The sequence below is a fragment of the Brachyistius frenatus genome, unplaced genomic scaffold (assembly GCF_029030835.1).
Source record: "Brachyistius frenatus isolate BFR_SWC_R1_liver_20210118 unplaced genomic scaffold, ASM2903083v1 Contig_101, whole genome shotgun sequence".
In the NCBI taxonomy this organism is placed as follows: domain Eukaryota; kingdom Metazoa; phylum Chordata; class Actinopteri; family Embiotocidae; genus Brachyistius; species Brachyistius frenatus.
Window position 1 is genome coordinate 328,065 of NW_027210700.1, and position 26,936 is coordinate 355,000.

At 41.2% G+C, this 26,936-nt stretch overlaps 1 protein-coding gene, 1 long non-coding RNA gene and 1 other non-coding gene across 3 annotated transcripts in view; 2 read left to right on the plus strand and 1 right to left on the minus strand.

The window, feature by feature from the left end:
- Positions 1–314: 314 nt before the first annotated feature.
- trnav-cac (transfer RNA valine (anticodon CAC)) lies at positions 315–387 on the plus strand. Its single transcript has one exon. It is a non-coding gene; the product is annotated as a tRNA-Val (tRNA).
- Positions 388–6,028: 5,641 nt separating this feature from the next.
- Positions 6,029–20,819, minus strand: maneal (mannosidase endo-alpha like). The gene is made up of 4 exons (XM_069711490.1): positions 19,893–20,819; positions 17,347–17,456; positions 8,948–9,024; positions 6,029–7,018 (listed from the first exon to the last, which is right to left on the minus strand). The coding sequence occupies exons 1-4, from the start codon at positions 20,395–20,397 to the stop codon at positions 6,382–6,384; spliced, it is 1,329 nt and encodes a 442-aa protein (XP_069567591.1). The 5' UTR covers positions 20,398–20,819; the 3' UTR covers positions 6,029–6,381.
- The window catches only part of LOC138628451 (uncharacterized), a 13,384-nt gene continuing 173 nt past the window's right edge, over positions 13,726–26,936 (plus strand). Inside the window, exons 1-3 of the long non-coding RNA XR_011311461.1 lie at positions 13,726–13,778; positions 18,985–19,178; positions 26,527–26,936. The exon at positions 26,527–26,936 is cut by the window's right edge and continues 173 nt beyond it. This is a non-coding gene — a long non-coding RNA (uncharacterized lncRNA). The remainder of the gene's footprint in view (positions 13,779–18,984; positions 19,179–26,526) is intronic.

Here is a 26,936-nt window from a genome sequence, read left to right on the forward strand (position 1 = left end):
ATGTTGGAGAAACAGTCATTGAAACGACGCTAAGTAGCTAATTTGATGAAGGTTTGCTCACTTCTCAGCTGTGAGCAAGCAGAGACTTTGCATGCAAAAAAAAAAAAAATCCTACTTAAGCTGAAGAAAGGAAGTATTAGCAGCAAAATGTAGTTAACTATTAAAGAAACTGTAAAAGAAAGAAAAGCTTATGGAACTCGATACGCGTCACCGAATTTGCCATCAGACCAAACTATAACCAACTCTACGAAAAGTGAAGCATACTTCCGCCCCATCGGCCAGATTCCTGGTCATGTGGTTATGACGCAACATCTGTTTCCGTAGTGTAGTGGTTATCACGTTCGCCTCACACGCGAAAGGTCCCCGGTTCGAAACCGGGCGGAAACATTATTTTCGCTTTGGTTTCGGGACAAAACCTGATGAAATTGATGAAATGCAAAAGAAACCCAAATTGTTCAACATATTAAGCGCAAAAGCATTCACACTTGTGAGAACCCGCACTGGCATTTAATTACATTACATTTCATTTAGCTGACGCTTTTATCCAAAGAGACTTACAATAATTCCTCCTGACCTTGTAAAGTAAACATTAACCTGCATATTATGTGGCACTATCATTCTTTCCCCAGAGACCCAGAAACCCACCAACAAATTAAAATGATCAGTTAATTAAGTCTTAAGAGCAAACATTATAAATAGGCCTAGTATCTGTTACCAGGGTCTTAAATTGTGAATATTAGCTTGTTTTTCCATTTTCTTTAGGAAATTAAATTCAACATGTGTGGATTTTTGACAAATACAACCAAATTGACTTCTCTCAGGTACTTTTCACTATTTTCTGACATTCTATACATTTAGAAATACACTAATTATTAGATGATGCCAGAATTATTGACAGTAAAAAAATAATTGTGTTGGCCAATTGCCTGCTTTGCCCAATTGGTAATCGATACTTGCATCCTAACCTGCCCCCCAGTCCTACCCCAACCTAATTCTAACTAAACCCTGAATACTCTGGGAGTTGACTTATGGCGGTGATACACTCCCATAGAAAACCAGAAAAACCTCTGAAGAGAGTTTTAAAGAATTAGGACGAGCCACATTTTTTAAATGCATACATGTTATCATTGTGATGATTTAAAATGGAAACTGGTCCTCACAAAGATGCCATTACAAGCCCATGCGTGTATGTACGCACACACACACTTGCACGCGCGCACGCACACACACACACACACACACACACACACACACACACACACACACACACACACACACACACACACACACACACACACACACAGACAGTCTGGAATTGCCACGCTGCGATGAGGATATTCTAAATTATTCTGATTAATGACTTGTCTTGCAGCAGATGTTTTATTGGTGTTGGAAACCTGATGTGTTTTCTGATTGTAACATATAGTACTGTATAAAATAGCTTACATCATGTTTGGGTTTTTTTTTTCCCAGAATTGCCTAATTTGCTCAAAACACTGTCAGCATGTTTAGACTGTGAACATGGCATTGATTGTAAACACCTCATGTATCCTAGTTTGACAAAATCATCATCAACTTTTTCTGGAGCGTTCCATCACATCCCACAGTCTCTGTCGGAAAATAGAGTAGGTTCAGTTGTCAAAACATCCATCCATTATCTATGCCCCCTTTATCCTGAGCAGGGTCACGGGGGGACTGGAGCCTATCCCAGCTTACATTGTGGAAAGCCAGGGCTATACCCTGGACGGGTCGCCAGTCCATCACAGGGCTAACACTTAGACAGAAACAAAGACCATTCACACCTAAGGGCAATTTGTGGAATCACCTGAGGTGCATGTTTTTTGGATGGTGGGAGGAAGCTGGAGTACCCAGAGAGAACACAGGAAGGCACAGGGAGAACATGCAAACTCTGCACAGAAAGGCCCAGACCCGGATTTGAACCCGGAACCTATTTGCTGTGAGGCGACAATGCTAACCAATGCACCACTGTGCCTCCCTAATTGTCAAAACATAGTCATGATTATTCATACATGTGTATGTTCCACCTGTTTAATGTGAACACATGTGCTTCAGAAGATTTCTAAGTCAAAGTCACTTCTGAGGACGAGGTAATCTTGACATGTGCCGATGTTTTTACACATTAAAGTTGGAAAACAAGAGCTTGTATGTCGCGTTTTACGCTGGTAGTGAAAACTTCCTGAAACTTCGAAACGGCGCCATCTTAGCTACAATGTTAATTTTGGCATATTTATGCTTTTATTGGTTTTGTCTGGTCTCTCCCAGCGTCCTGTCATCTGCAGGAACTCTCTGCTGACTCTGCAGTTGTGTAGTGTGTCATTGGTGGATGGAGACCGTGGTGCGGTTTGGTGTATTGTGGTGTGGTGTGGTGGTGCAGTGCGGTTTAGTGAGCAGCCACCTCCTCTTGAAAGTAGCACAGACGAAGGAGATGGTTGTGGCCTTCAGGAGGAGCAGGACTATGTTGAACAACACTTCTGTCCTGGCAGAAGAGGTGGAGGTGGTGCCGGGCTGCCGGTACCACGGTGTTCACCTGGAGATGTAACTCTGAGGCTGTCAACGGGAAGGGACCGAGCAGACTGGTCTTCTTGAGGAAGCCGAGGTCCTGTAATGTGTGCAGCAAGATGTTGCATAACTACCAGTCTGATGTCATTTTTTTGGCAGCCATCTTTTGAGGCAGCAGCGTGAAAACCAGCGACACGAAGAAACTGAACCAGCTGATGAAGAATTCAGGCTCTCCGCTGGGGACGGCAGCTCAGGAGACAAACTACTCTGTCTACACTACTTTCTGTTTTGTGTAAGTAATGTATGTTTTGTGGTCCACGTGAACAGCTGTTCCCCTTTGGTAAACGATGAAGTCATCTAAATATCTGTTGCCGTACACTTTAAGAGTCTACAGGAAGGCCATTGAATAAAATGCTCATGTCAACATGATGTTTTCATGCTCATGTTTGCCACGTTACGTTTTACATGGCCCCACATTTGTGTAGCGTGTCAGCATACTAATGTTTGCATATCAGTTCTAAAAACAAAGTGCCCGTTTTATTTTTATTGCAGGTTCTTGCCACAAGTCAGCAACAAACTGTCAAGTTTTCTGAACACAGCGTACTGGCAAGTAATGACAACCTGGATTGGATTTGCCTAAATTAAAAAAAAATTAAGGGATTTATTAAAGTTTGTAGGATATAAATAATCCAGAATTATTGTACAAAATGTGTTGTAAATTTATCCAGAGGATGTTTCCTCCCTTACAGAAAAAGCATAGTTTCACATGCAAAAACCTGTGATCACTTGTGACCATATATAGACACCAACATGGAAACGTGGTTTTTCATGCTGTAGTGTGTGAAGCCCGTGTAGATTTCAATATGAAAATGTTTTCACATATTTTACCCATGTCACCATGTGTTGCAACATGTGGTAAACATGTAATCACATGTGTCCTATGCGGAAAACATGGAAAAACTTTTTTTTTTGTAGGGTTAATTGAATAACTAAACACTTGTTGGTTGTGGGAGATGAAAAGTCAGAGCATCACAGAAGTATTAAATTTGGCATGTGGCCCTCCTCAATATTTGTTAAGATATTGCAGTGACCAACTGGTGTTGCTTTCCCCACTCGTGCCTTTGTGCCCAAACGTGATGCTAAAAATCTGTCTGTTACAGCAGTTAACAGCAATATTTGTTGGAAAAACAAACAACGTTCTAGTACAACGTGAACAGAGACACGCTGTGCCGTGATAGCAGGTTGTCTTGTATTAATGGGAGTATTATTATTATCCTGGCTATTTGTGTAGCACTGCTCCTCTCGATGATCTTAATTCTGTTTCTGAGGCCTCCCAAAGGAGAAATTTCATGAATCCAAAACTGTAAATTCGTAAGAATTGCTGCTCAAAGTCTTGAAATTTGTCAGCAGGCCGCCAGCAGCCTGGTGTTAACATGTCATTTTCGTGGGCGCAGGAGGCTTTACAGAGACCGAGCCATTAAAGCATGACATTGCAGTGTCCTGAGGGATCAGCTTTGCTCCACTGATTTCTCATTCACACGAGGGCTGAAGCTGGGCTACTTGGACACTGGCTGGTTCACTACGCTTGATGTGCTCCACTTCCAACTGACCGGCATGGAAGCACTTACTTAGGCTTCACTGGTAAATTACACAGGAGTATGCCAGCCTAATCTGCACTGTGAAAGCTGCTGGAAGGGTTTATGAATTCATTAAAGCACATTCTGATTTGAACAGCTTGAAATGCCAAGGTGTTAGCAGGGTGTTAACAGCAAGCATGCTCTGAGCACTTTATTCAAACTCAACATTTCCTTCTCTTTTCAGACTTTTCAGATGTGCATTAAAGGTCCTAAAATACACAAGTGCCTGGCTTGTGAAGGATCCACTGTTGGAATCAACCCCAAAACAAAAGGTTCCATTCGTGACCAAAGTGCTGCACAAAACAGCAGTTTTCTGAGCCGACCTTCTCGACGTGTCTGAACTCTTTCTCTTCTACTTGTCTCAGTTATCAAAACCCTCCCCTCCAAACCCAGCTCTGCTGCTGATCTCCCTTTTCTCTAATTACAGCGACCACATGAGGAATGATAACCCTCATTATGTATCAGCCTCTGGGTTTCTACCACGACACCACTTGGATCCTCATTAATCCCTGTTTGTATCATTATTTGTCTCCTCATGCTGAACGTACATTTTATCTCTCCTCTCATCCCTTCGTCAGGACCACCATTTAACTCCCCAACCTTACAGTTTCTAGATGTACATAAATGGCATCATTCTTTTGTGAATAAGGTATAAATGTGCTCATCGTTTTGTAAAACTAATAATAACACAGTGATCAACATGTAGAGTTGCTGGGATCTGAGAATTCATGGGATCATTCCTAAGAAAAAGTCCGACCGAGCAGAGGAGGCTGTTATAGTGATTTTGCAGAAGATTCAGCCTGCCACCTAAAATGTGTTCAATAAAAAGACTACATGAGAGTCCGTAGACTGATTAGTCTATAACTGGGCTGTGTAACTTAATAAAAAAAAAAAAAAACAACCTGACAATTTTCAGCATTCAGGAGTTTTCATTTTAGTCCTATCTTCTAAACTAATAACTGATTTCTTTGCTCCTTTATGGCAGCAGAAACAAGGTACGGACACAACATTGACATATTATGTCACGCCAAAGCATGTAATACACCTGCCAGTCCACTAGAGGACACCACACCAGTGTCACGGCTTTGCCTGGCAATGCCTCAGAAACCATGTGGTTTAAGATAACAAAAACGTGGAAAACCCGAGCGGCAACCAACAGTGACGTCACCCGTTGGTTTGTGAACGGCCGTCATGAAGCCTCGAGTTTGGATTTTGCTAGTTCAGAGCGGTTTGGAGCCGGAAGTGACCATATTTTGGTGAGCTGGGGGGGGGGAATCTGACTCAATTTAATTGGAAAGCCATTGACATTACGTCCCGCCCACCGATAGCTGTGACCTGCTGGCACCACAGGCCTGTCAATCAAACAGACACGCACCCAAAACATGGCTTTTTGAAGCTTATTTTACAATTAATGAGGGATAATTTTCCGATGGACGGCCAGAAATGTAATAAGAAGCTACTTTATTGCCTGATAATTTTAGACTGAGACTAGTTGAATGGGAGTCTACAGAGCCGGGGGCTTTTTGGAGCCAACGTCTGGCAGCACACGGTGGTAATCCAGCTTAAGGCACTTCCACATTGGCCTCATTTTTCAGACCTGGAAGATACGTCCACTTTTATGTACAGTCTATGGGAAAACTCTACTGTTGGGTTTACACACCAAAATTACACTGCTTTCAAGAAATTCACTTCGCCTTTTCAGTCTCGGACTCTTGCGTCCAGCAACTTACGCCATCAGCCACCTCTCCAGCGTACTGAACCTTCACAGCCATCGTACTTCATCTCATGACTTCTGTTACATGACATCCGTCCGTTACCTGTCTCAGGCTACGTGCGTTCCTCTCACGCTGGACATTAAACACTGATTCTCCAACAGTAAACAGACACACATTTTAATTGGTCATCAAGGAAATACAGGAAGGGACAGTCTGTATCATAAGAAAATAAGAAATAAACGGCCCTACAGAGCAGAGTTACTGTATATATTCTCAATCAGGAAACAACGATCAGCTGTCCAACGCAACCTTGTAGTTTCAACATATCAGAGATATTATTAACCTGTACAAAAAAATGTTAGTGACTTAAAACAGCGAGGGCAGAGTGAACATTTAGGGAAAATCTCATCAGGTCTCGGAGCTGGAGAAAAACAGGTAAGTGGATGAACATTAAGATTCTTTCTTTCAACAGTGGCAGCCGACCGAATGTCCAGTCGTGATGCTGATGCTCACATCAACCACTTGTCCTTCTCCTTGTTGAAGTTCTCGGCCCACTGACGCGTTATCTCCAAGTAGTGGTCTGCCTGGTTGGGCAGATAGTCCAGATACAAACGGGTCACAGTTTTCTTGGGTACGGCCCTTTCTATCTGCGTGCCTTCGTGCCATTGGTTGAAGGACGTGATGGTGACGATTTCTGGTCGGACGGACAGAGCAGCCTGCAGGGACGTCTCGTAGTATCGTCCGTTAACCCGATTCCTAGTGTTGTGGTTGTTCCATGGTCGGACGGCGGTGTCTACGTAACCTGGACCGACGCTAGGGATAAACAGCAGATTGTTTGCATCACAGAAAGCCTTGATGGCTTTCCAGTTCTGGTGGGACGAACCAAAGGAAAAGCCGTTGGAGGCGAAGTAAGTGTAAATGCCATCAAAGCCGCTGGCGAGGATGTCATGTTTGTGGCGCTCCTCCACAATGAGGGCGACAAACACCCCGTCGTAAGGTGTGCCTCTGAGGCTGTGGGAGCCTTTAGCTGTCAGGAGCTCCGCCCAGGCCTCAGGTGGTGTCAGGTACGAGTCATAGACATAAAACAGGGGCAGGACTCGCCCTGTGCTCGACCTGAATCTGTAGAAGGCGCCGTGTTTTCCATACCTGAGAAACATGAGAGAACACAAATACACTTAAAGTTGAAAACATTGGAAGTCATGATTGGGTTTTTTCAGACGTTAATTTTTTTGAGCATTTTAATGCAAATTTAAAGGGTGTGCAACACTGTCTACAACCAGAGACAGACATTTTGAAATCTCACAGGAACTGTTTATTGAATTGGCATAATTACTCTAAAAAAAGATTAGCTGATGATGAATGATTGCTATATTTCTTTGCTGTGTGCCGCTACAGGGTTGTTGTTTTTTTGTTTGTTCTTTACTACGAGGAGTTACTAAAGTCGGACATTTAGAAATATTAAAATCATACAAACAACATGTAACTTATTAGTCAGAAAACTGAAATCTCTCTTGGCTTCAGACTTGCTGATCTCGTCTAAACACAAAGTAATAGAAGCACTTTAAGGTTGAATATAATACGTGAAAATGGAAATATCTAATCAGACACTGTATTATAGCTGCACTGATCTGTTTCTGTTATTGTTGTTAGCTTCTTTGGACCCCCAACAAGCTAAACATGACATATCGTAGCCCTCTCAAGTTGATTTGGCTGACATTTTAAACATGTAGCAGACATGGAGAAACATCAGAATTAATTTGAAATTGTGTTTCTGCTGACGTGATAAATAGATTCACTCTTTCTCGCTTTGTTTTGGTCTTCACCAGCCCCAGAGCAAAATATCAGACATTTTAGTTGCTTGATGTTCAAGTTGACTTTTTCTGTCCAGTTAGTCTGAACAGTACAGATAGATTAAGAGAGCTTGAGCGTGTTGTGCCTGTAATGTTGTTGATATTTTTGTTTTGTTGCTACCATTTGGCAGTGAGGTTAAAAATGCTTCACTGCGCAGAGGGAAACTGCAGCGTCACATACCTGCAGAGACAATTCACTTTTGGTTCATTACTATGTGAATCAATTTTCATATTAAACACGGTAATTTGAATAATTGTTCATATAAATATTAATCAAAGCAGCTTGAGGGTCTGAGCCAGTCTGGTTAAACAGACGACAGTTGAAGGTTGTAGATTCTGCAAACGTTACCATTCTCGGTGAGAACAATGATGAGCTACACGCTAGTGAAGGAAAACCTTTCTATGTATTTGAACTGCTGTGTACATCAGTATAACCCAGGATCAGTGTGTTAGTCAGGTGAGATGTCTGTGTTAGCAACTGTCTTGGTGGTCTTGTCTGTTTACTTATAATTATACCAGCGTTTCAAATGTAATGATGTTAAAATACCAAATGTAGCTCAGAATTCACATATTTGTCAGACATTCAGAAGATATTCATGTTTCATCCAAAGCCTCATCTCCTCTTTCTGACTGTCAAGTTTTGGTTTTACTTCATACAGATGGTCAGCCCAGTGGGTTCCTGAAAATACTGGCAGCAATTTAAAGTCCAGACATCGGATTCAGCTGAAGGCACAAAACAAAGCATGGGCTTTGAATTTCCTCCAGTCGTGTATCATTATAAGCATAGCATCGTTGAGACTCTTTATTCTTGTTCCCAGTCAAAGTGTGACATCACGGGCTACTTTTTTTTTCTACCATTGAATATTTTATCATGTGAAACAATTTCCGATTCGCTGCACAAACATATATATCCAACATATCTTGTACAGTCCGTGAGTCACGGGAAAAACTGAGTATGATGAAATGATACAGAATCAATTTCCTTAGACACACTTTCAAACCGGCTAGAGCCAGAGCAAAATCTACCTTCTGATCCATTACAGCGGGATCACAGGGGAAACATCTATATTTAACAGCCTGTTCCTCATCTTCCCATGTCGGGCTTCGTGTTTCACCAGATCTGCAGACTTCTAACGTCAGCGGCCGCAGAAACAGACATGCAGAGCTCAGTGAAAGGAAACAAATCACGCACAGTGGTAAGTGGACACGTAGCAAGAGAGCTTACTTGTCAATAATGTATTTGATGCTGTCATGCATGCTCTGGTCCGTCCGTCCCTTGTATGGCTGTATGTGAAAGGCCACCTGTGCAGAAACACAAGTGTGCAAGCACGTTAATGAACAACACCGACTGAATACACAAACACCTGGAAAATAAGGGGCTATGCAATGAATTCTGCTCATTATTCCTGTGTTATTTGTTTGGATGGACAGCCAGTATGAAAGCAACATAGAATTAGTAGCCCGTGGACCTCGCTAATTATTTGGCTGTTGCGTCTCTGAATCACAACAAGCCATAACTGGTGTGTGTTTAAAACAGTGAAGAGCAGGTCTGAAGGACTGACAGAAGACAGAGACAGACAAGTCATTTAAAAGTTATATTAAAAGATTAGAAGTCTAAAATGTTGGAGCCATTCCAAAAAAAAGACCAGTGGAAAACCAACCCGATAATGATGTGCATGAATTTAACCCGATCCAACACCAGAAGCAATCAATCAATCAATCAATCAATTAACAAGCAGCCGCAGTGGGCGTATTCTGTACGCTCCAATATCCAAACGACCATATTATTCAAGTATGCCAGAAAAAGGTTTAGTATGTTCTAATACATAGAATGGTAAATGTAGTAGGCAAAAAGTAGAAGGAGAAGAAGAAGAAGAAGAAGAAGAAGAAGAAGAAGAAGAAGAAGAAGAAGAAGAAGAAGAAGAGGCATTAAAAGGAAGCCTACTCGTTCCAAATCGCACCCTTTTTTCTTTTTTTTAGTTCAAACGTCGCGCTGCGGATCACAACAGATATGACAAAGAGGGTCAAAGTTTAAGGTGCATTTTTATGATGAAGTAGTATGTCCCAATTGTAAACATACTATATGCAACAGTACAAACTTTTTAAGGGTAACTGCAGCATGTACTAAAAGTAAAAAGAAATAGTACGCGACTCAGAACGCAGTGATTGACACGTACAGACCTGAGACCTGCAGCAGTAAAACAGACCCGATGAGTCTGAGTAGAGTTTGGACTCATGTCAGTAGTTTTATCCCAGTTCGGATGTTCTGAATGAAGAACAGCAACGTATACTGAAGAACCTAAATATTACGACGACGCTGTCTAATGTGCTCTTGGCCCTTTGTATGCTGCCTAACAGCTCCGACCTGACAAAGCACGGACCCCTGGAGGTATCTGGCAACAACACTTTAGCAGCAGATCCTTTGAGTCCTGGAAGTTGTGAGTTCCCTCCAGGGACGACTGTCAGTCCGTACTCACTGCTGCTGCACCAGACAAGCCTTGCCGTTTTGGACATGCTTTGAATCAGTTGACTGGAAATACTGATTTGTTCCTTGTCAGAGTTGCTCGGGTCTTTGCACCGGCACATTCCTCCCACATGTTGACTATAAAAGCCAACGGTTCACTGTCTTCCAGAGGTTGACATGCATCTTTGTTACCAGACAACGTTATTCTCTTTATCTCACAGGGTGTTGGCACACTGGTGTAAATCTTTCTGTTGGAGCAATACCCCATAATACTGTATGTAGCCAATTCACATGTATCAGTCCGTTCAAGATTAAATCCTGATGATTGTCTGCTTAGGGAAAGTAAAATTACCCCGTTTGTGACCTTTGAGGATGGAATCTGTTTTAGGTAACAAACCTATGCTTTGACTTTGAAGTCTGCATCATGAATGCTTTGTGACAAAATCTCAATTTAGGACACAGAATGTCGCAGCATAGTTGTAAGGTGAAACCAGAGGGTGGAAAGTATTGAATATGCCCCCCCAAAAAGGTCATGTCATAAAGACATAAAAGGTGGCAGAGACAGGACTTTGGCTCCATAGCCTTTATCTCTGGCTGACAGTCTCTGGAAGTAATCTTTCTACTGTAACTTTTTAAATGTTTCTATTTTGGAACAACTCAAATGCCCATGTTCCAGATGGACACCTTTTATTATGCAAATCATGACAGTGTAAGCATGATTAGTAGCCGTTGTATGGAACAATGTAACTGCAAATGGCCCTGAGGCAGACAGATGACTGACAACTACAAATTATGTGTCATTATGTTCATGCAGAATAAAAGGAAAACTGGGAACACATATAGCAGATATATTCTTTTATGCTGATAATTGTTGGCCAGCACCTGCAAAGAAATTAGGTGTGTGTGTGTGTGTGTGTGTGTGTGTGTGTGTGTGTGTGTGTGTGTGTGTGTGTGTGTGTGTGTGTGTGTGTGTGTGTGTGTGTGTGTGTGTGTGTGTGTGTGTTAATGACTGATGTAGGATATGTTTGAATGTTCGCAGTGGAATTCTTTTGAATTTATAGATGAAATAAACCTGTAATTTACTATGCTCTTTTGTGAAACATATTTTTTCTTCAGCATGCCGCTGAACAGCAGAGAAAATATGTTTCGCAAAAGAGCCCTGAGTACTTCAGGGACGGCTCTTATGACTCACCCAGAAGCTGCTGCTTCTTGAGATCTGTACTATGCATGTGTTGGAGCCTTGGGCCTTATAGCAGCATTGCAGTTGACTTTATTGTCAACATTGAGTCCGCTGTTTGACTGGAACAGGACCAAATCTGTTGAGGCCCAAATGTTCTCCAGTAGTCGTTAATACTTGAACTAAACCACTGAAAGCCAGTTTACATTTATTACACAGTACTGGAGCAAATTTTGACCTCAGTTAAAGGTTGTAATTGCTGGTGGTTAGATGGGTAATAAATAAAAGCCGAGTGGGTGGGAGGAGACTGAAGCCTTTGTCAGTGTCGGATTCAGAGTGCGAACATATGGCTGCTTCCTGGAGGCTGAACGAACTATATCGACCCTGTATGACTCAAAGAGGCTCTGTGGAGTTTACATCTAACAAACATATTGAATCCATTTTCATCCCATTTAACATTTGTTTTCCATGTTTTTAAACTGTTTTTGTTTTTACAATCAATTGCCATCTCCGTGATGCAGATTGAATGAGTTTAGATTTTTGCATGACACTTGCATGTTTGCTTGACAAATGATAGAAATATAATCTTCCAGTAGAGAGAAGAAGAGGTACATAAACTGCTGCTGTGTCCCAAATGACATACTTCCCTTAGTACCCTAATAATTAGTGCTCTCACATGTTTGGAGTCTTACTTGTGTAATACCTGAATTTTGGGCCGTGTTGTTTCAAATCGCACACTGTCGTTCTGCACTGACCAGAAACAACTTCAGCACGTGAACACATCACTCGCCAAAATATCTACAGCCTTATTTTATTTGAACCAGAAATCAACATGTTCTTGTGTCCTCTTTTTAACACACTCAATAAACACACAGATTCTTCTGTCCAGCAGTGAAAAAGAAACACTTTGTGTTCAGGAACAGCTGCAGCTTCCTCACACGCCTTAATTTGAAAGTTCTTTATGTCGGTGGCCCCGCCCCTTCCTCTATGAAGCCTTTTCAGCCTTTTTTCTATTTATTAGAAATGTTGTGCTCCAGATCGCTCCAGAAAGTACAAGGCGTGTTTTTATGATGAAGTAGTATGTCCCAATTGTAAACATACAACATGCAACAGTACATATTTTTTAAGGGTAGCTGCAGAACGTACTAAAAGTAAAAATAAATAGTATGCGATTCGGAATGGAGGAAAAGTAGGAGATCATTCCTGCCCACTGCAACAAGACTACAATAAATCACCTCTGGCCAAATCAATCTCACAACAATAACACCGTTGCACTGTTGTTTGTTTGTTTAAAACTTTGCACTATTGTTTAGTTAGTTTAATTTGATATTATTTTACTTATATTGTATATATTGTGCATTTAGAAATTTTTATATTTGATATTTTTCACTCTGTTATTTTTATTGCATTACCTGTATCTATAAATGCTGCTGTAGCGAAAAAAATGTCCCTTTGCGGGATTAATAAAGTGTCTGTCTGTCTGTCTGTCTGTCTGTCTATCTATCGATCTATCGATCTATCGATCTATCTATCTATCTATCTATCTATCTATCTATCTATCTATCTATCTATCTATCTATCTATCTATCTATCTATCTATCTATCTATCTATCTATCTATCTATCTATCTAAGTGTCCAATGTTTCACACTTCTTTTTTGGACCGTTTTGAGTGCATCATCCTGGTACTTGTAGTTCACTGCATGTTTCTGTACTGACAGTGTGAACGCACTGATGCACTCAAATAGTACACAAGTACACCATTTGGAACACAGCATGTGTTTTTATAAAGATAGAGGGAGACACACAAGCAGACAGAACCAAACTTTAGCCAACAAAATGCTGAAGGTTTGTGAAGAATGGAGCAGAGAGGAGGAGAAAACATCCTCTGTATTGTACCAGCATCTCCTGTCCTGTCATTTCATCTGCAACACATTCAGCCGACTCAGGATGACATCTGACCAGAGTGTCTCTGAAATCTTGTTTACAGCTTCTGAGTAAAGATTTAAAGAATATCTGGACTCTTTTTCTAGATTTGAGGTACTAAAAAAAACATGCAAATCAGCAAGAAAGGGGGTATAATTTTTTTTTTTTTTTACAGAGAACAGTTGCATTTTTTAGCAGGAGCTTGTTTTTTAGCTAAAAGCTGAGTGATGGATGCCTTCTGTCACCCAGAAATAACTCGTTTGCTGCAGTCACAAGGGGAAAAAGGGTCTCCTGCGGCTCACTGGCAAACAGTAAAGCATTGACAGAGCTGTCGAGCCACAAACAGCGAATGCTCAACGCCCACTCCTTCTTCCAAAAGAGGCTGCAAGGTCTTCATAAACAGTTTCCATGGCAACGCGGCGGTGTTTGCCGCTGGAGCACGGGCTTGTCAGCAGTCTCGACTGGTTGGAAATCATGAAAGGTCAGCGAGGTAAGACGCTGTTCAATCTGTTCCTGTTTGGTTGAATAAACCGGGATGAGAAGTGCTTTGTTTGCTCAGATCCCCTCATGTAGCGTGATGCCGACTGACTCTAATATTTACATCACAGCCTCAGGTGTGTAGACGCTGCTGCAACAAACAATCCTCCCCAACAGTTCTCACAAATGTTTGGCTTCTCTTCAGAGGATGACAAACACTAACCTGAAGCGATGTTATGTCATCGTGGTGTTGTATGCTACATTTTTTCAGCTAATTATATAAACTGAGGTGACAAATTCAAAAGTACAGATGCAATTATGAAAGAAAAGAATTCATCTTACAGTCTGTGCATGGTTACTCTGCTTCTTGGGGGCTCTGGAAGTGAATAACCAGAGATAATTAGAAATCTTATTTAATTAGAAATCTGAGTTATCTGCACATTGCACTTCCATATTTATCCTCTATTTGGGCCAGTGCTTCATACGAGAGGAACCCAAGGCAGGAAAGACAAACTAATGTTGGTCAAATCTGTTTTTCTATGGATGTTTGCATATATGTGCAGTGCTGCAGATAGTTTTACCCTGAGGAAACAGACATGCAGAGCAAAAAACAAAGAACAAAGAAGCAAAAGAGTCTCTCAATTTCTCACCGTAGGAATGTTTTCCACGTTTGTATCTATGTTGTTGTAATTTGTAGTTTTAATGCGTCGGTATCTAACTGGAACTTCAGCTTTAGTTAACATCCGCTGACCTTCAGCCTCCCGCACACTTTTAAAGAGCAGCCGTGGTTGGGGTGGGGTAGGGGTATGGGGTGGTGGGGCAGGGGTATGGGGATGTGGGGCAGGGGTATGGGGATGTGGGGCAGGGGTATGGGGATGTGGGGCAGGGGTATGGGTATTCACCTGCTTTTTGTGCGCATTTTCAGGTTGCGTATCACAAAATAAGGAAATGCAAAAGTTGTTTTGAACATTTTTGTGACTATTTGCCAAAATTAACAAGGCTAACATATTAGCAAACACTTGTAGCTGACATAGAGCAACCTAAGCATTTATTTTTAGGTGGTTTCTATGGCCACCTACAGAATGTAATCCAATAGTCAGCCTCTTTTTAGCTCTGTTTTTGGTTTCCATCACCTCCAGAGTAAAATATTGGACTCTGAAGCAGGTAAACGCTGGCTGAAGCACGGTGATAACTTTGTCTGTCTGGTTCTGGGCAGATTGGTTTAAAAACAGCTGTTTGTTGTCTCTGGAAACGAGGTTGATGAAAGCGGTGAGAGTGAACTAAAACCAGAAACCAAAACAATGAGCTAAAAGACACGAGAAAAGTTTGTGAAGCTGGGAGAAGCTGCAGAGTTGGGCAATAATTCTTTGTGGTTTTATGACCCAAAGCCACAAGTTTAATATGACACATATCATCTGACCATTTGTTCATATCAAATATTTGTTAGTGCAGCTTTAATTTGACTCTTGTGATTTGCAGTCAGCATCAACACCAGCGTTTCATTTGGGCAAACAGGGTCAATCTATGCTTAATTAGCGAGGCTGGAGCACTGGAGGGGATTATAGATCAGTGTGTGTCCTCATGTCGGCAATATGTGACGGTCTCAACGGATTTCTGTGACCCCAGTGATCTTCCTTTCATACGGTGACAGAGGACGTGACAGATTCCTCCCGTGTCGGGATCAGTACAACACAAGGCATGCCACGTCCAAAGGTACGCATAGATGACATTTGCAGAGGAGACGCACACACAGACACACACACAACTGCTCAAACACACACACACACACACTTCAGCCTGTATTTTGTGGCAGCTTTGGTGCACTGAAACACTGGAGCATCAGTGCTCAGGTCAGCTGTGAGATACAAACTGTTGTGTAAGTCTGACTGGGACGTGCAGAGAGAGACCCAGTTCTCAGTAAGACTTCCATATAAGGAGCATGAAAGCAGAGCGAGGAAGAGCTCTTCTGTCCTGTTAATGCTGAATCTACAGTCTTGTTCTGCTGCTGCCGTCTCAAGCACCTTCAGCATCTTATGCCTTTATGGTATCTGAAACCCTTCAGCGTTAAAGTCGACATGACTTTGTTAGATGGAGCTGTGCAATGAAAAGGAAAGTCTGCTCTGAAGCACTTCAGGGTTTTAAAAACAGCTGTTGGCTCTGCTGGAAAGGCCTCTGATTGCAGGACATTTTTATGTCTCTGTTCATGTTACTGTAAATGTCAGGTTTAAAGTCGATGCTGCCACCGGGACCCGATGTGACGGTACCAATTTCTTGATTGTCGGTGAGCTCAGTGGACCAAAATTAAATGAAGCCGCAAGACATGATGCATTTTGTACAAAGGATACAGAGCACTTTTTCTCAACTGGAGAAAATGTGGTTTTAAAGCAGCATTTAAAATGGTAAAATCACTTCATTTCAGTGGACTCCCTCGTCTTTTGGGTTCAGCTTTGGTGAAATTTGAAACTTAAACTCACTCCATATGAAGGGACACCTTTGATAAACGCCTTTTCGACACTGTTTGATCAGACTGAACTCTCATATTCAGCTATCCATCTGATTCAGGAGTCTCCGACCCGAAGCTCACGAACTACCAGGAGAAGCGTGACCTGGTAGATCGTGGAAGGTTTGAACAATATGAAGTGTTTCCCATACATAGACTAACTTCGGCAGCAGAGACTCTCACACTGAGCTGGAAAGACACAGGTGTTCATAAAAACTAAAAAATATCATAGTTTTGGCTCCGGCGGGGCCAGAGCGATATGGGAGCGATCAAAGTACCGCCACTCTCGGCTGAATGCTCTGACTTTTCAAATTAAAAGCCCTCCAGTTTCACACAGGGTCCAGCTGCATGCTAGGTTTTGAGTGAAACATTTGTTTCTTTCAGGAGGGACAGGGCGTCCCAGTCTAGGGAGAAACACTGGATTTTCCTGTTAAATCTAATATTATAAAGCTTTATTTGACACTTTTTGAACCAGTTTGGCCACTAATGACTTGCGTGCCCTTCAGGGAACATCTGTGTAATTGTCGATACAGAAACACAAAGAAATGCATACAGAAAAAAGGTTGGAGGTCGCTGATCTAAATACTCAAGCACTTCACTTCACTACAAATTTAAGGTACTTGAGCACTTCAGCTTTTTGAAGCTTTCAGTTTAGAGGGAAATATTGTACATTTGACTCAACTACATTTGTTGGACAGCCTCAGTTACTTTATAAGTTAAGATATTCATGGGGGACAAAAAGAAGTCATAATTATTTTTCATATAAAATGCCAAATATTTCATGGTTCCAGTGTCTCCAATATGAATATTTAGTGCTTTACCTTTTTATCATTTTAAGAATTCAAATTTTTGTTCATAGTTTTGAAGTTTGGACTGTTGGCTGGTCGATTTGGACTCACTATTTTCTGATTTATTACAAACCAAACAATCAGTCGATGAATCGAGAAACTAACAATTTGATTTATCACAAAAGATCCTTTTACGTTTCTCAGCGTCAACACTCAGCTAACACGGACAAACCATTCATTCATTCAGGAAATCATCAGAAAGGGAAAAACATACCGGTTGTCTCACCAGTTACCTTGATGCTGTGCCTGTGGGCAGCGTCCATGACAGCAGGAACCAGGTCCTCGGTGGGCTCCCCGTGGTCGTCCGCCACCCCGGGAGGGTACCAGGACAACACCAGCACCCCTGCACAACCGCACAGGGGAGAAATTACGACCTCCAACCTGGGTTCCTTATTAAGATTTTCAATGTGAAAAAAAAACAGAGAATCACCTGAAAGTTTCCATCCATTACATTTCTGATTTGGTTTAAAAACCTGGAACATCTATTTAAGATTTTGGAGATGCTTTTGCTTTCTCTGTTTTACTTAATGCAACACCTGCATCCACATCAGATCCAAAGCTGCAGCTTTCGGTACTGATACAGGAAGTCATCTGCCCTGAGCAGAAAGCCGAGTGACCGAAGGTTCATATGCACAGTTAGTGAACAGAGAACTTCCTGTTTGTGTGATGTACTTCAGGTTCGTGTTACATCCTGCACCTCTCACAAGTACAACGCTCTGCTGACTTTCATTTCCTCACCGTTAGTCAAGTGGGATCAATACAGTGTTACAGTTACAGAAACAAAAACCCATCAAGGAGCTGAAGAAACACGTAATAATGACATTAAATCAAGTTATCTGGAAGCATTTTGGAATGTGTTTGATTAATATATAAACTATATACTGATATATACTTAGTTTATAGGTACATTGCTGCCAACTATGACTTTATTATCCTGTTAAGGCCAGTTCACGGTTTCCACGTGATTATTTTTGTCAACTTTTAATTTTTTTATTATTATTATTATTATGTATTTTTCTTTTTTGTTGCTGTATACGTTTTGATAATTTGTTTTTTAAGTGAAGGTTACTATGGCTTTTGATTTCACATTTAATTTAGCTTTTTGTAGTTCGGTATTTTGGTTTGTGATTTTAATTTACGTTTGTTGTCATTTTGTGTGGATCCCAGACTAGAGACTTTGTGGAACTAATGGGGAAGAATTAGCCCACGTTGATGAATGTCCATTCTGACCCCTTCAAAAAATCAGCTCAACTACACGAGCCAAAAGAATAAATTGGACATTTGTTTTGTGCACCGTACATAACGATGATTGTACTGTGCTCCACATCTTTGGTTCTGTTCTTTTTAAGGTGCTGCACACACAGTAAACAAAGCATTCACTCTCATACACTCGCTGCTCTAGTTTGTGCTGAAGTGTGCATATTTCCACTGTTTTGAGTTTGAGTCTGCAGCTGCCCAGAGACACAGAAACCCTGAATTGGGCTCCGGGGCGGCCTGGGGAAAATTCATCTTTCTTCTACCAATTTGTTAAAATGCCACTTTATTTTGGAAGATGCACGACGTGAGCACAAAGCACCCTGAAATATTACTGCAGGGGCTGATTATGCTTTTAATAAAGTGGTTCAATTCCTTTACCCCCTGACAGAAAAAACACATGTATTTCACATGTGCAAAAAAACTTGTGATCACAGATGCGGTTTTGGAGCATTTTCCTGGTGTAATGTGTGACGCCCGTGTAAGATTCCCACGTGAAACTTTTCCACAAATCTTTCCCCATATTATTATATGTTGCAAAATGTGGTAAACATGCGTCCCGATCACATGTGTCTCATGTGGAAAACATGGGTAACTCATGTTTTTTTTTCTGTAAGGATCTACTGAAAACCAACAGACACCCAGTGAAGCCGGTACTCTGGAGTGCTTGATGGTCTCGGGGTCCCATTGCCGAGCTGGTGCTCCAGTCTGGACTGAAGCGGTGCAGCAGAGCAAACTGTAAATGTGGGCAACACTTCCCTCTGAACAGCACATGGAAGCAGCGTAAGGATGAGTGTCTGTTAAGAGAAGGGTAAGTGAAGTGAACCGTGTGGGGGATTTTTTTCTTACACGGGATCCAGTTGTCTGCAAACTGGCAGCACACGAGCCTGCATGTAGGAGCTGAATACAGTAAATGAGGGCACTGAGACAGCCTGCTGCTCGTGGCTATGGCTTCACTGTTGTGCCTTGTGACTTTATTTTGACTTTATTAACAGAAGAAAACGTTGGATTTTTTTATTTCTCCCTCAGCAAAAGGAGAAAAAAACCATGAATTCTACTGGTCTTATTGAAGATTATAAAAGGTTTAGACATTTTCTTTTCCTAACAAAATCTATATCCAACATCAACTCTCTTATCTAGGCCTACAGTTTTGCTTTGACTGTACAATATAAAAAATACAATCAACTAGCCCACATGAAGAGTGTGAGTTGAAGACACTGAGGTCCAGTACTTTTAAAAATTTTTTTTTTATAAGAATTTGACCCTTTCACAATCTCAGTGGTATTTTTACAGTAAAAAAACAACAACACATGGTTGTTACTTTAGAGCTGTTTCCAGCAGTTTTATAATACATTTACATTAAAACTTGAATAGTTTTTGGGCCATTTTAAAATTGAATCAGAATTTATTCTTATCAAAATTAAAATAAATATTTCAAAATATCGTATACTTTTATCTTTTATATCTGGGTGTGTGGTGTTGGGCTACTAGAAACATGTAGAGCCAGTGTTGCAACAATCGTTACCCGCTGCAGCCGCCTCTATCTGGGCCATGTGTGACTCCAGCACCTTCGGGTCCCTGGAGCTGTAGGGTCCCAGCTCCGGGTAGAAACTCGAGGCAACGTCCTCCGGAGGTGTGTGCCTTCCTTGAGCATGACTGGCTGCGATCTTTGGGTCCCAGTGCGGCACCAGCACGTGATCCCAGTGGATGTACTTGTTGTCCATGCTGGGTGAGCCGTACCACAGGTAGTAGAAGATGTGCACATCGTAGAAGATGCTGTACTCCCGGTCAGATTTGGTGAAAACCACCTTGGTGTCGCTGCTGCCCATGTGGAACTGGCCCGGCGACACCACCACGTCTTTCACGTCCGGCCGCCTCCTCTCGGGTCTTTCCCCGATGAAGTCCATGCCGGGGGCCAGGTCTGAGAAGCCGTCGCTGGGCTTCAGCGTCCTCAGCCCCATCATGGTCCCGAAAATGAAGAGCGTGAAGAGGAAAAGCGCGACGAGAGCTTTCCTGCGCAGCCGAGTCATGGTCGCTGTCCGTGGTGCTGGCGCAGGAAGAAGAGCCGCTCCGGGAGGCAGCAGGGGGTGACAGCGGTTCCTCTCAGTGCCGGCTGCAGCCCAGGAGCGCAGTCATCGTTTTACAGCCCAACCGGAGCAGCTGAGAGACAAAACGCGTACAGCAGCTGCAACATGGAGCCTGAAAAATACCCGCCGCGCTCTGGATCCTCTTCCATCATCAAGGCACTCACTGCTTCAATAAACCGCCTCCTGCTCGCCTTCTGCACAGCCATGTTGTTTTTGTTTTCGTTCACATTATCTGCTCTTCAAGACTAAAGTGATAAATCGATTCCATCCCGCAACAGTTCCCCTCGTGTCTCTACAGGAAACGGAGAGCAGTCTGCTTCCAGCCGAGGCTTCTTCTTCTCCTCCACCAGGCCGCTGCTTCTCTGTCCGCCCGCCTCTCTCCTCCTACTGAGCTGTTTGCTCGGTGAAACGCTGTTTTATTTTCCCTCCGCGTTCATACAGAGCGGAGAATGAAACATTTGTTTGTGTTGAGCGAGCAGGAGGGAGGTGGGATTAACCCCGACCGGAAGGAGATGTATGAGGGGTGAATAAAGAAACAGGGGGCGGAGCCAAACGCGAGGCAGGGGGGATGAATCTCTTAAATATCAAGAAATATTTCTGGGTCCACACCACAGACTGACTATAGAAGGGACGCACATTGTTGACTGCAGGTGTGTTTGTATGGAAGTGTAGTTGCACTTGCACGGAAATTATAGACCACAACATGAGATCTGTGAAGAAACATGAAAACAACATGTTTTCACCATTTCTCACCATTTAAACTTTGACTCTTAATTTCTTCACCTCTTCATGTTTCTTCCTCCGCACTACTTTGTTTAATGACATCTGGAGAACTAGCTGATTGTCAGATGAACCAACTCCTAATGTTCGTATAATAATAGTGAATGGAAAAAAAGCAATTCATATTTCCTTGAATTTAACACCTTTTGGCATTTTCGGGAATAAATCAAAACTATTTAAACCGGATTAGCCAATTTGCTAAATTACAAACTTCAATGTGTCCACTACTTAAGTGTTTTGATGAAATAAATACAAGGTACAAAATTAATTGAAGTACTGTACTGTCATTGCAGTAACTGTCGTTACAACCATTCCATGGTACAGGGACAGTTGTAACATAAATATGCATAATTGATCATTAAAATACTCACAAAGAAAGTCAGTATCTACCATTTACTTTAAAGTGAACGTTGGGAGAAAAAAATCAAAATTCCCTTGGCCTATATTTTGGACAAAATACCTTGATTTTGATATCACAACAATATTGTAGGGATTAAAAAAATATTGACACAATGAGATCATATATGCAACTGATTATCGTTCATTTCCAGTGTAATTCAGTTTGTGTAGACCGTTAGGTTTTTAAAATATAAATGAAACTAAACTGAAATGTTGATGATAACAGGACGTTACAACCACCTCTGTGTCACCAGTCATAAACGCAGAGTAATCACTGTAGTTTGTTTCTGACTGGAGATATTCAAGCTGTTACAACCATCCCTCTCCTTTACCTTGTGGTACTTGTACATTACTGGAGTATTTCCATTTGATGCTTCTCTATACTTCCACCCCACTACATTTAGCTGTCAGATTTAGTTCCTTTTCAGATGGAGATTTGACACACTGGACAATTTAACATGTTTTTAAAATATAACACAAAGTTCAAGATTAAAAAATGTTTTTTTGTTGATAACAAATGTTGTTTGTCTTCTGACGTTTTACAAACAGCGGCGTGTAGTCGGGTTACGTTTCAGATGTCGATGAGTTGTTAACAACAAGTGGTTATTTTTCCCTCTAAACTTCCCTCTTTCATTTCAAAACAGATTTGTGGATCAGAACTTTATTTTTTCATCTTTGTTCTCCCAGTAACGATCTGATCACACCTCACATTTATCTGATGTCCTGGATATAAAACTGGATAGAAAGTAGTTAAAAGCAGCTCCGCCTGCAGCAGCTGCAACAGTAACATGCTGCTTACACACTGATGCTTCACTATCAATAATGGAACAATGTCATACACAACATATACTAATTTATCAGTCACAGGGACCAAACCTGTAGTTCTACTTTAATACATTAAGTTAGCTGCTAACACTTATGTTGTTTTACACAAGTATGATTTTTCACTTCTTTTACTGTGTTGGTACTTTTACAACGTATTTAAGTGAGAAAGCTGAACACTTGTCCTCCTATTTATTCCTTCAGCAGTTTTTTCTGTAAAGTTGGTCTATTGTCTTAGCAGAAGCTCTTGAGAAAGAAGCCCACAAAAATATTTATGAAATAGATTATCACTGTCGACATTTTTAGTTCGGATGGTCCCAGTGAGATACAGTCACAAATAAAAGTTAGTTTTATGTGACAACGGCTTCACGGTTTGCTTTTAACTGTTATAGTTTATGATGCATGCATTTCCTTTGCTGTGTGTATGAGTCAGGATGACGTCATGGGGGTGTTTGGTGGTCTCACAGACTACATGCTTGAGGTGACATCTAGTGGGAGCAATGAAACGGTGCATTTATCATCTGCCTGCTGCTGGGTGGAGCTGTTCGTCTCTGTGCACTGACCGTGAAGCTGATCATGACTGTGTGTGTATGAAGAATAAAACAGGAGAGTTTTCCGCTCTTGTTTTGATATTACATAAAGAGACATCTCAGGTCATACAAATTCAAGTTGATTTCAGTTTCAAAACAGAGACAACAAACATTCACTTTTCTGGGAGCAAGTTTCTTTTGGATTCCGGTTATTGAGCATTTATAAGCTGCACAAAAACATGTATTAACAAATTATAATGTGGTTATAATCAGCTACATGGACATTAAATGTACAGTAGTTATTAGCAATGACAACTTTAAGACAATAGTCATTCTTATTCTTGTGTTTTATCATACATTCATTCATTATCTTTTCATAGTCATAGTTTATAACTAAAGACATTAATACAATTACAAATATGTATATTATAGTCTGTTACAGAGCATTTAGCAAATCTTTATAATCTTTATCTTCTATTTTAAATGTTCACTGTGGCAACTTGAAATAATTGTTGTCCAGCTAGCTGTTAAACAGTACAGTTACAGTTTAGTACCATTTACACAGACTGACACAATCACATGTTCAAACAAAGAGTTACAATGAAAATGCATATGTTAAGAAGAAAATATGATCAACTTTGCAGATGGAAAATTAAAAGACAAGAAATAAACAGACAAACAATTTAATCTCCTTAAATCTCATCCATTTCCGTCGCTGACAATGCAGGATGTTATTAATCGATATCGTTTTAACAGTGGAGCTGTCCGTGGTGCTGAAACGCTCTGATATACAGTTAGATGAAGACAAAAAGTATTTGGACTCCAAGTAATAGCTTCACTACAGATCTCAGTTACTATGTTTTAGCTTGCTATTGTTAAGCCTGCAGAACTGATTGACATTATGGGCATTTAATCAGCAAAACTTTTAGATTTATCCACATTAAGTGGACATTTTTCCCCACAGCATCCCATAAGTGCTCCATAATATGTAGCTCCTCTATGGGATTTGTTAGACTTTGATTTTTCTCCTGGCCAAAATATTCTTTCAACAGGTGGATGTTTGGAAGATTATCCAAAGCACCTTGATATCCCCACCTCCATGCTTTACAATAGCTTTACTTCAGTCTGGTGGGGGATCCTCCCTCTGCAAAGCCTCTACCACCACATCCACACATTACATTTGGACTCATCCAGAGCTGTTTCCAGTGGTCTGTGAACTGAGTTGTATGATGTGACTCTCTTTAAACCTCAGGTGAGGATCAACACATTAAAAATGGTTTGCAAAGAGTGACCCTGTGGTTGACTGCAATAAATACCTCATTTTCATCAGAACGTTTTAACATTATAGCATCAAAGTGATTAGAAAGAAACACATCAGAATCCTGCACATTATAAATCACTACAACGGACAACGTACAGACATCTGGTGCAAATGAAAATGACCCTGTTTTCCTTTAACAGGGAGATTCCCCTCAAAAGAAAGCTTTGGCCTGTCATTGTTGCCTGTTTGGCCCTCAGAAAGCCGGCAGCCGCCCGTCCTGCAGGCTGCTTGTAGGAGGGATATCTGTCACAACACGTCAGCACACCATAGATTTGTTATTGATCAGGCTCATTGATTGATTTCCCTCTGGAGGGGAGGTGAAAGGTGAGCTGACAGGCTTCCCAGTGGGATCGCTGCTTATTCTCCCCCCTCACTGACACACAAGGGCCAATGAAAGTGACAATGAGGGACCAGTCATTCCTAAAATGACTTAAACCGTACATCACCACACACCCAACATACTGTAAATACTGCAGATACTAAACAGAAGTTTAATTTGTACAATTTAGTCACAAAATCTGGTAGAAAATCAACTTGTTTTTTTTCTTTTCTTTTCACTGTTACGTAACAGCCTCGGTGTGGGCATGTGTGTGTGTGTGTGTGTGTGTGTGTGTGTGTGTGTGTGTGTGTGTGTGTGTGTGTGTGTGTGTGTGTGTGTGTGTGTGTGTGTGTGTGTGTGTGTGTGTGTGTATTGATTCAGTGACCGAGCGCGTGCCAAAGCTTTGTTCCCACAGCCCCTCTCAGAGTGACCCGGGTCACCGCAGGGTGCCTGTTTTGTTGTGCAGCAGCCGGTGGCCTTTTCTTTTCCTGTGATGACTCTCAGAGCTTCTGCTTGGACTCTGAGTCATTTTTATTCTTTATCAGGAACAAAGCAGCTGTGCATTGAGGAACATTACCAGCTGTGGGCCAACCTAGTTTAAGAAGTCATTTTCAGGCTGTTCCATGTGAGGAGTCATCAGAAAGCATGAATACAGGTGAAACACCAAAACAATAAAAATCTTCAAACAAATCAGGCAAAATCTTAACTAAGTAAGGGGTGAACAAAAAAAAACTAATTTCAAGGTAAATATTTAAGAGTAACATACAGCATTTGACAGAGAAACAACATGAGGTCAAGAAGATTAATACAGTTAATTTGTACAAAAGGTAGAGGCTGCGTTAAAAGACTGGTTCTATTCATGATTACAGATCTGATTGTACAGCAGGAAGTATTTATACAAGTGATAAAATGGTGAAAATTAGCAGGTAATCTCATAATATGGGACTTTATTCCAAATACTAATGTTTTTTTTTAGATAGGATCTTAAACCATAATATTTCTTAAGAGCAAGCTGTGGATTCCTCTTCTTTGTGATGACTCTCAGATTTGCATCTCTGAGTAAAAGCAAATGAAGACGAGAGAAGGAAATAATGGAGCTGATTGAAAGATTATGAGACAAAGGTCCCTCCTCGCTCTGCTTTAGTAAATCCTCTGGAGCGAAACAGATGAGGTCATTTTGTCTTCTTTGTGGTGGTTTTCTGTCTTTTCAGTCATTTTGTGTATCTTGTGACATGTTTTGGTGTCTGTGGAGTCGTTTTGTGTGTCTTTCCTGTAATTTTATGTGTCTTTGAGATCGTTTTGTCTCCTTGGATCCATTTTGTTTCTTTTGGGTTACTTTTTTTTTTATGTCTTTTGAGTTGTTTTGTGTGCCTATGATGCCATTTTGGGGTATTTTACAAGCAAGCTCTGTAACGAATATCAAGTCATTTCATACAAAAGCTCTGTAACCCATTTGCACCAGCAAGTGTTACTGTAGTTGTGAAAAGGAATTGATTTAGATTGCAAAAGTGATTCACAAAGACAAGTTGGAGGGAGAGTTTAAGATTAATCTTACAGGTACTATTATTAAGTTTGACTGCAGGTTCATTTTATTTTGTTGTAGAGAGAAACCAGCCAGGAGGACAATATTACTAATATCAATCAAGGATATGTTTGAGAGACAAAAGGTGTAAAGGAAGATCAATGACTCAGCGGTGGTGATCGGAAGATTGTGGTTCTCCCCTCCAGCTTGAAAGCATCGTATTACCTGTGAATGAGCAGCAGTGAATGAACCGACTCTAATAGGCTCCCTGTGTGTGTGTGTGTGTGTGTGTGTGTGTGTGTGTGTGTGTGTGTGTGTGTGTGTGTGTGTGTGTGTGTGTGTGTGTGTGTGTGTGTGTGTGTGTGTGTGTGTGTCGCAGGTGGAGGTGAATCACCTCAGCAGAGACAAAGCCAGCAGATGATCCTCTTCTTCATCACAGATGAGTCATCCTGAAGAGAGAGCTGCCGACCATATGCTGTTTACATGTCACCTGTTTGGTTGGAGAATCATGGACAACATTAATAAAGCAAAGTTATTAAAGTGGAAAATGATAAGCTTTTAGATATCAGTCAGAAAACTATAGGCAATTTTAAAAGATAATAATATTACAAAAAAAAAAATCACAATCCCCATATCTGATTAATTCTTAATTAAGCTGTAAAACCATAAACAGCCTCATCGCCTTTGTTTATATTCCTTTTATTTCTTTGAATTGTACATTTTCATCTAACTTGTGTTAGACTTCATGTCTGGACAATGTTTTGTGTCTTTGGGATCCTTTTGTGTCCC

Bases quoted from the DNA above. Each gene is read 5' to 3' on its own strand.
- maneal (XM_069711490.1), bottom strand. From the start codon at position 20,397: ATGACTCGGCTGCGCAGGAAAGCTCTCGTCGCGCTTTTCCTCTTCACG. The intron at 17,457-19,892 runs GTAACGATTGTT...GCGGTTGTGCAG, and splicing joins GATAGAGGCGGCTGCAGCGG to GGGTGCTGGTGTTGTCCTGG. The intron at 9,025-17,346 runs GTAACTGGTGAG...GTTTCTGCACAG, and splicing joins CCCACAGGCACAGCATCAAG to GTGGCCTTTCACATACAGCC.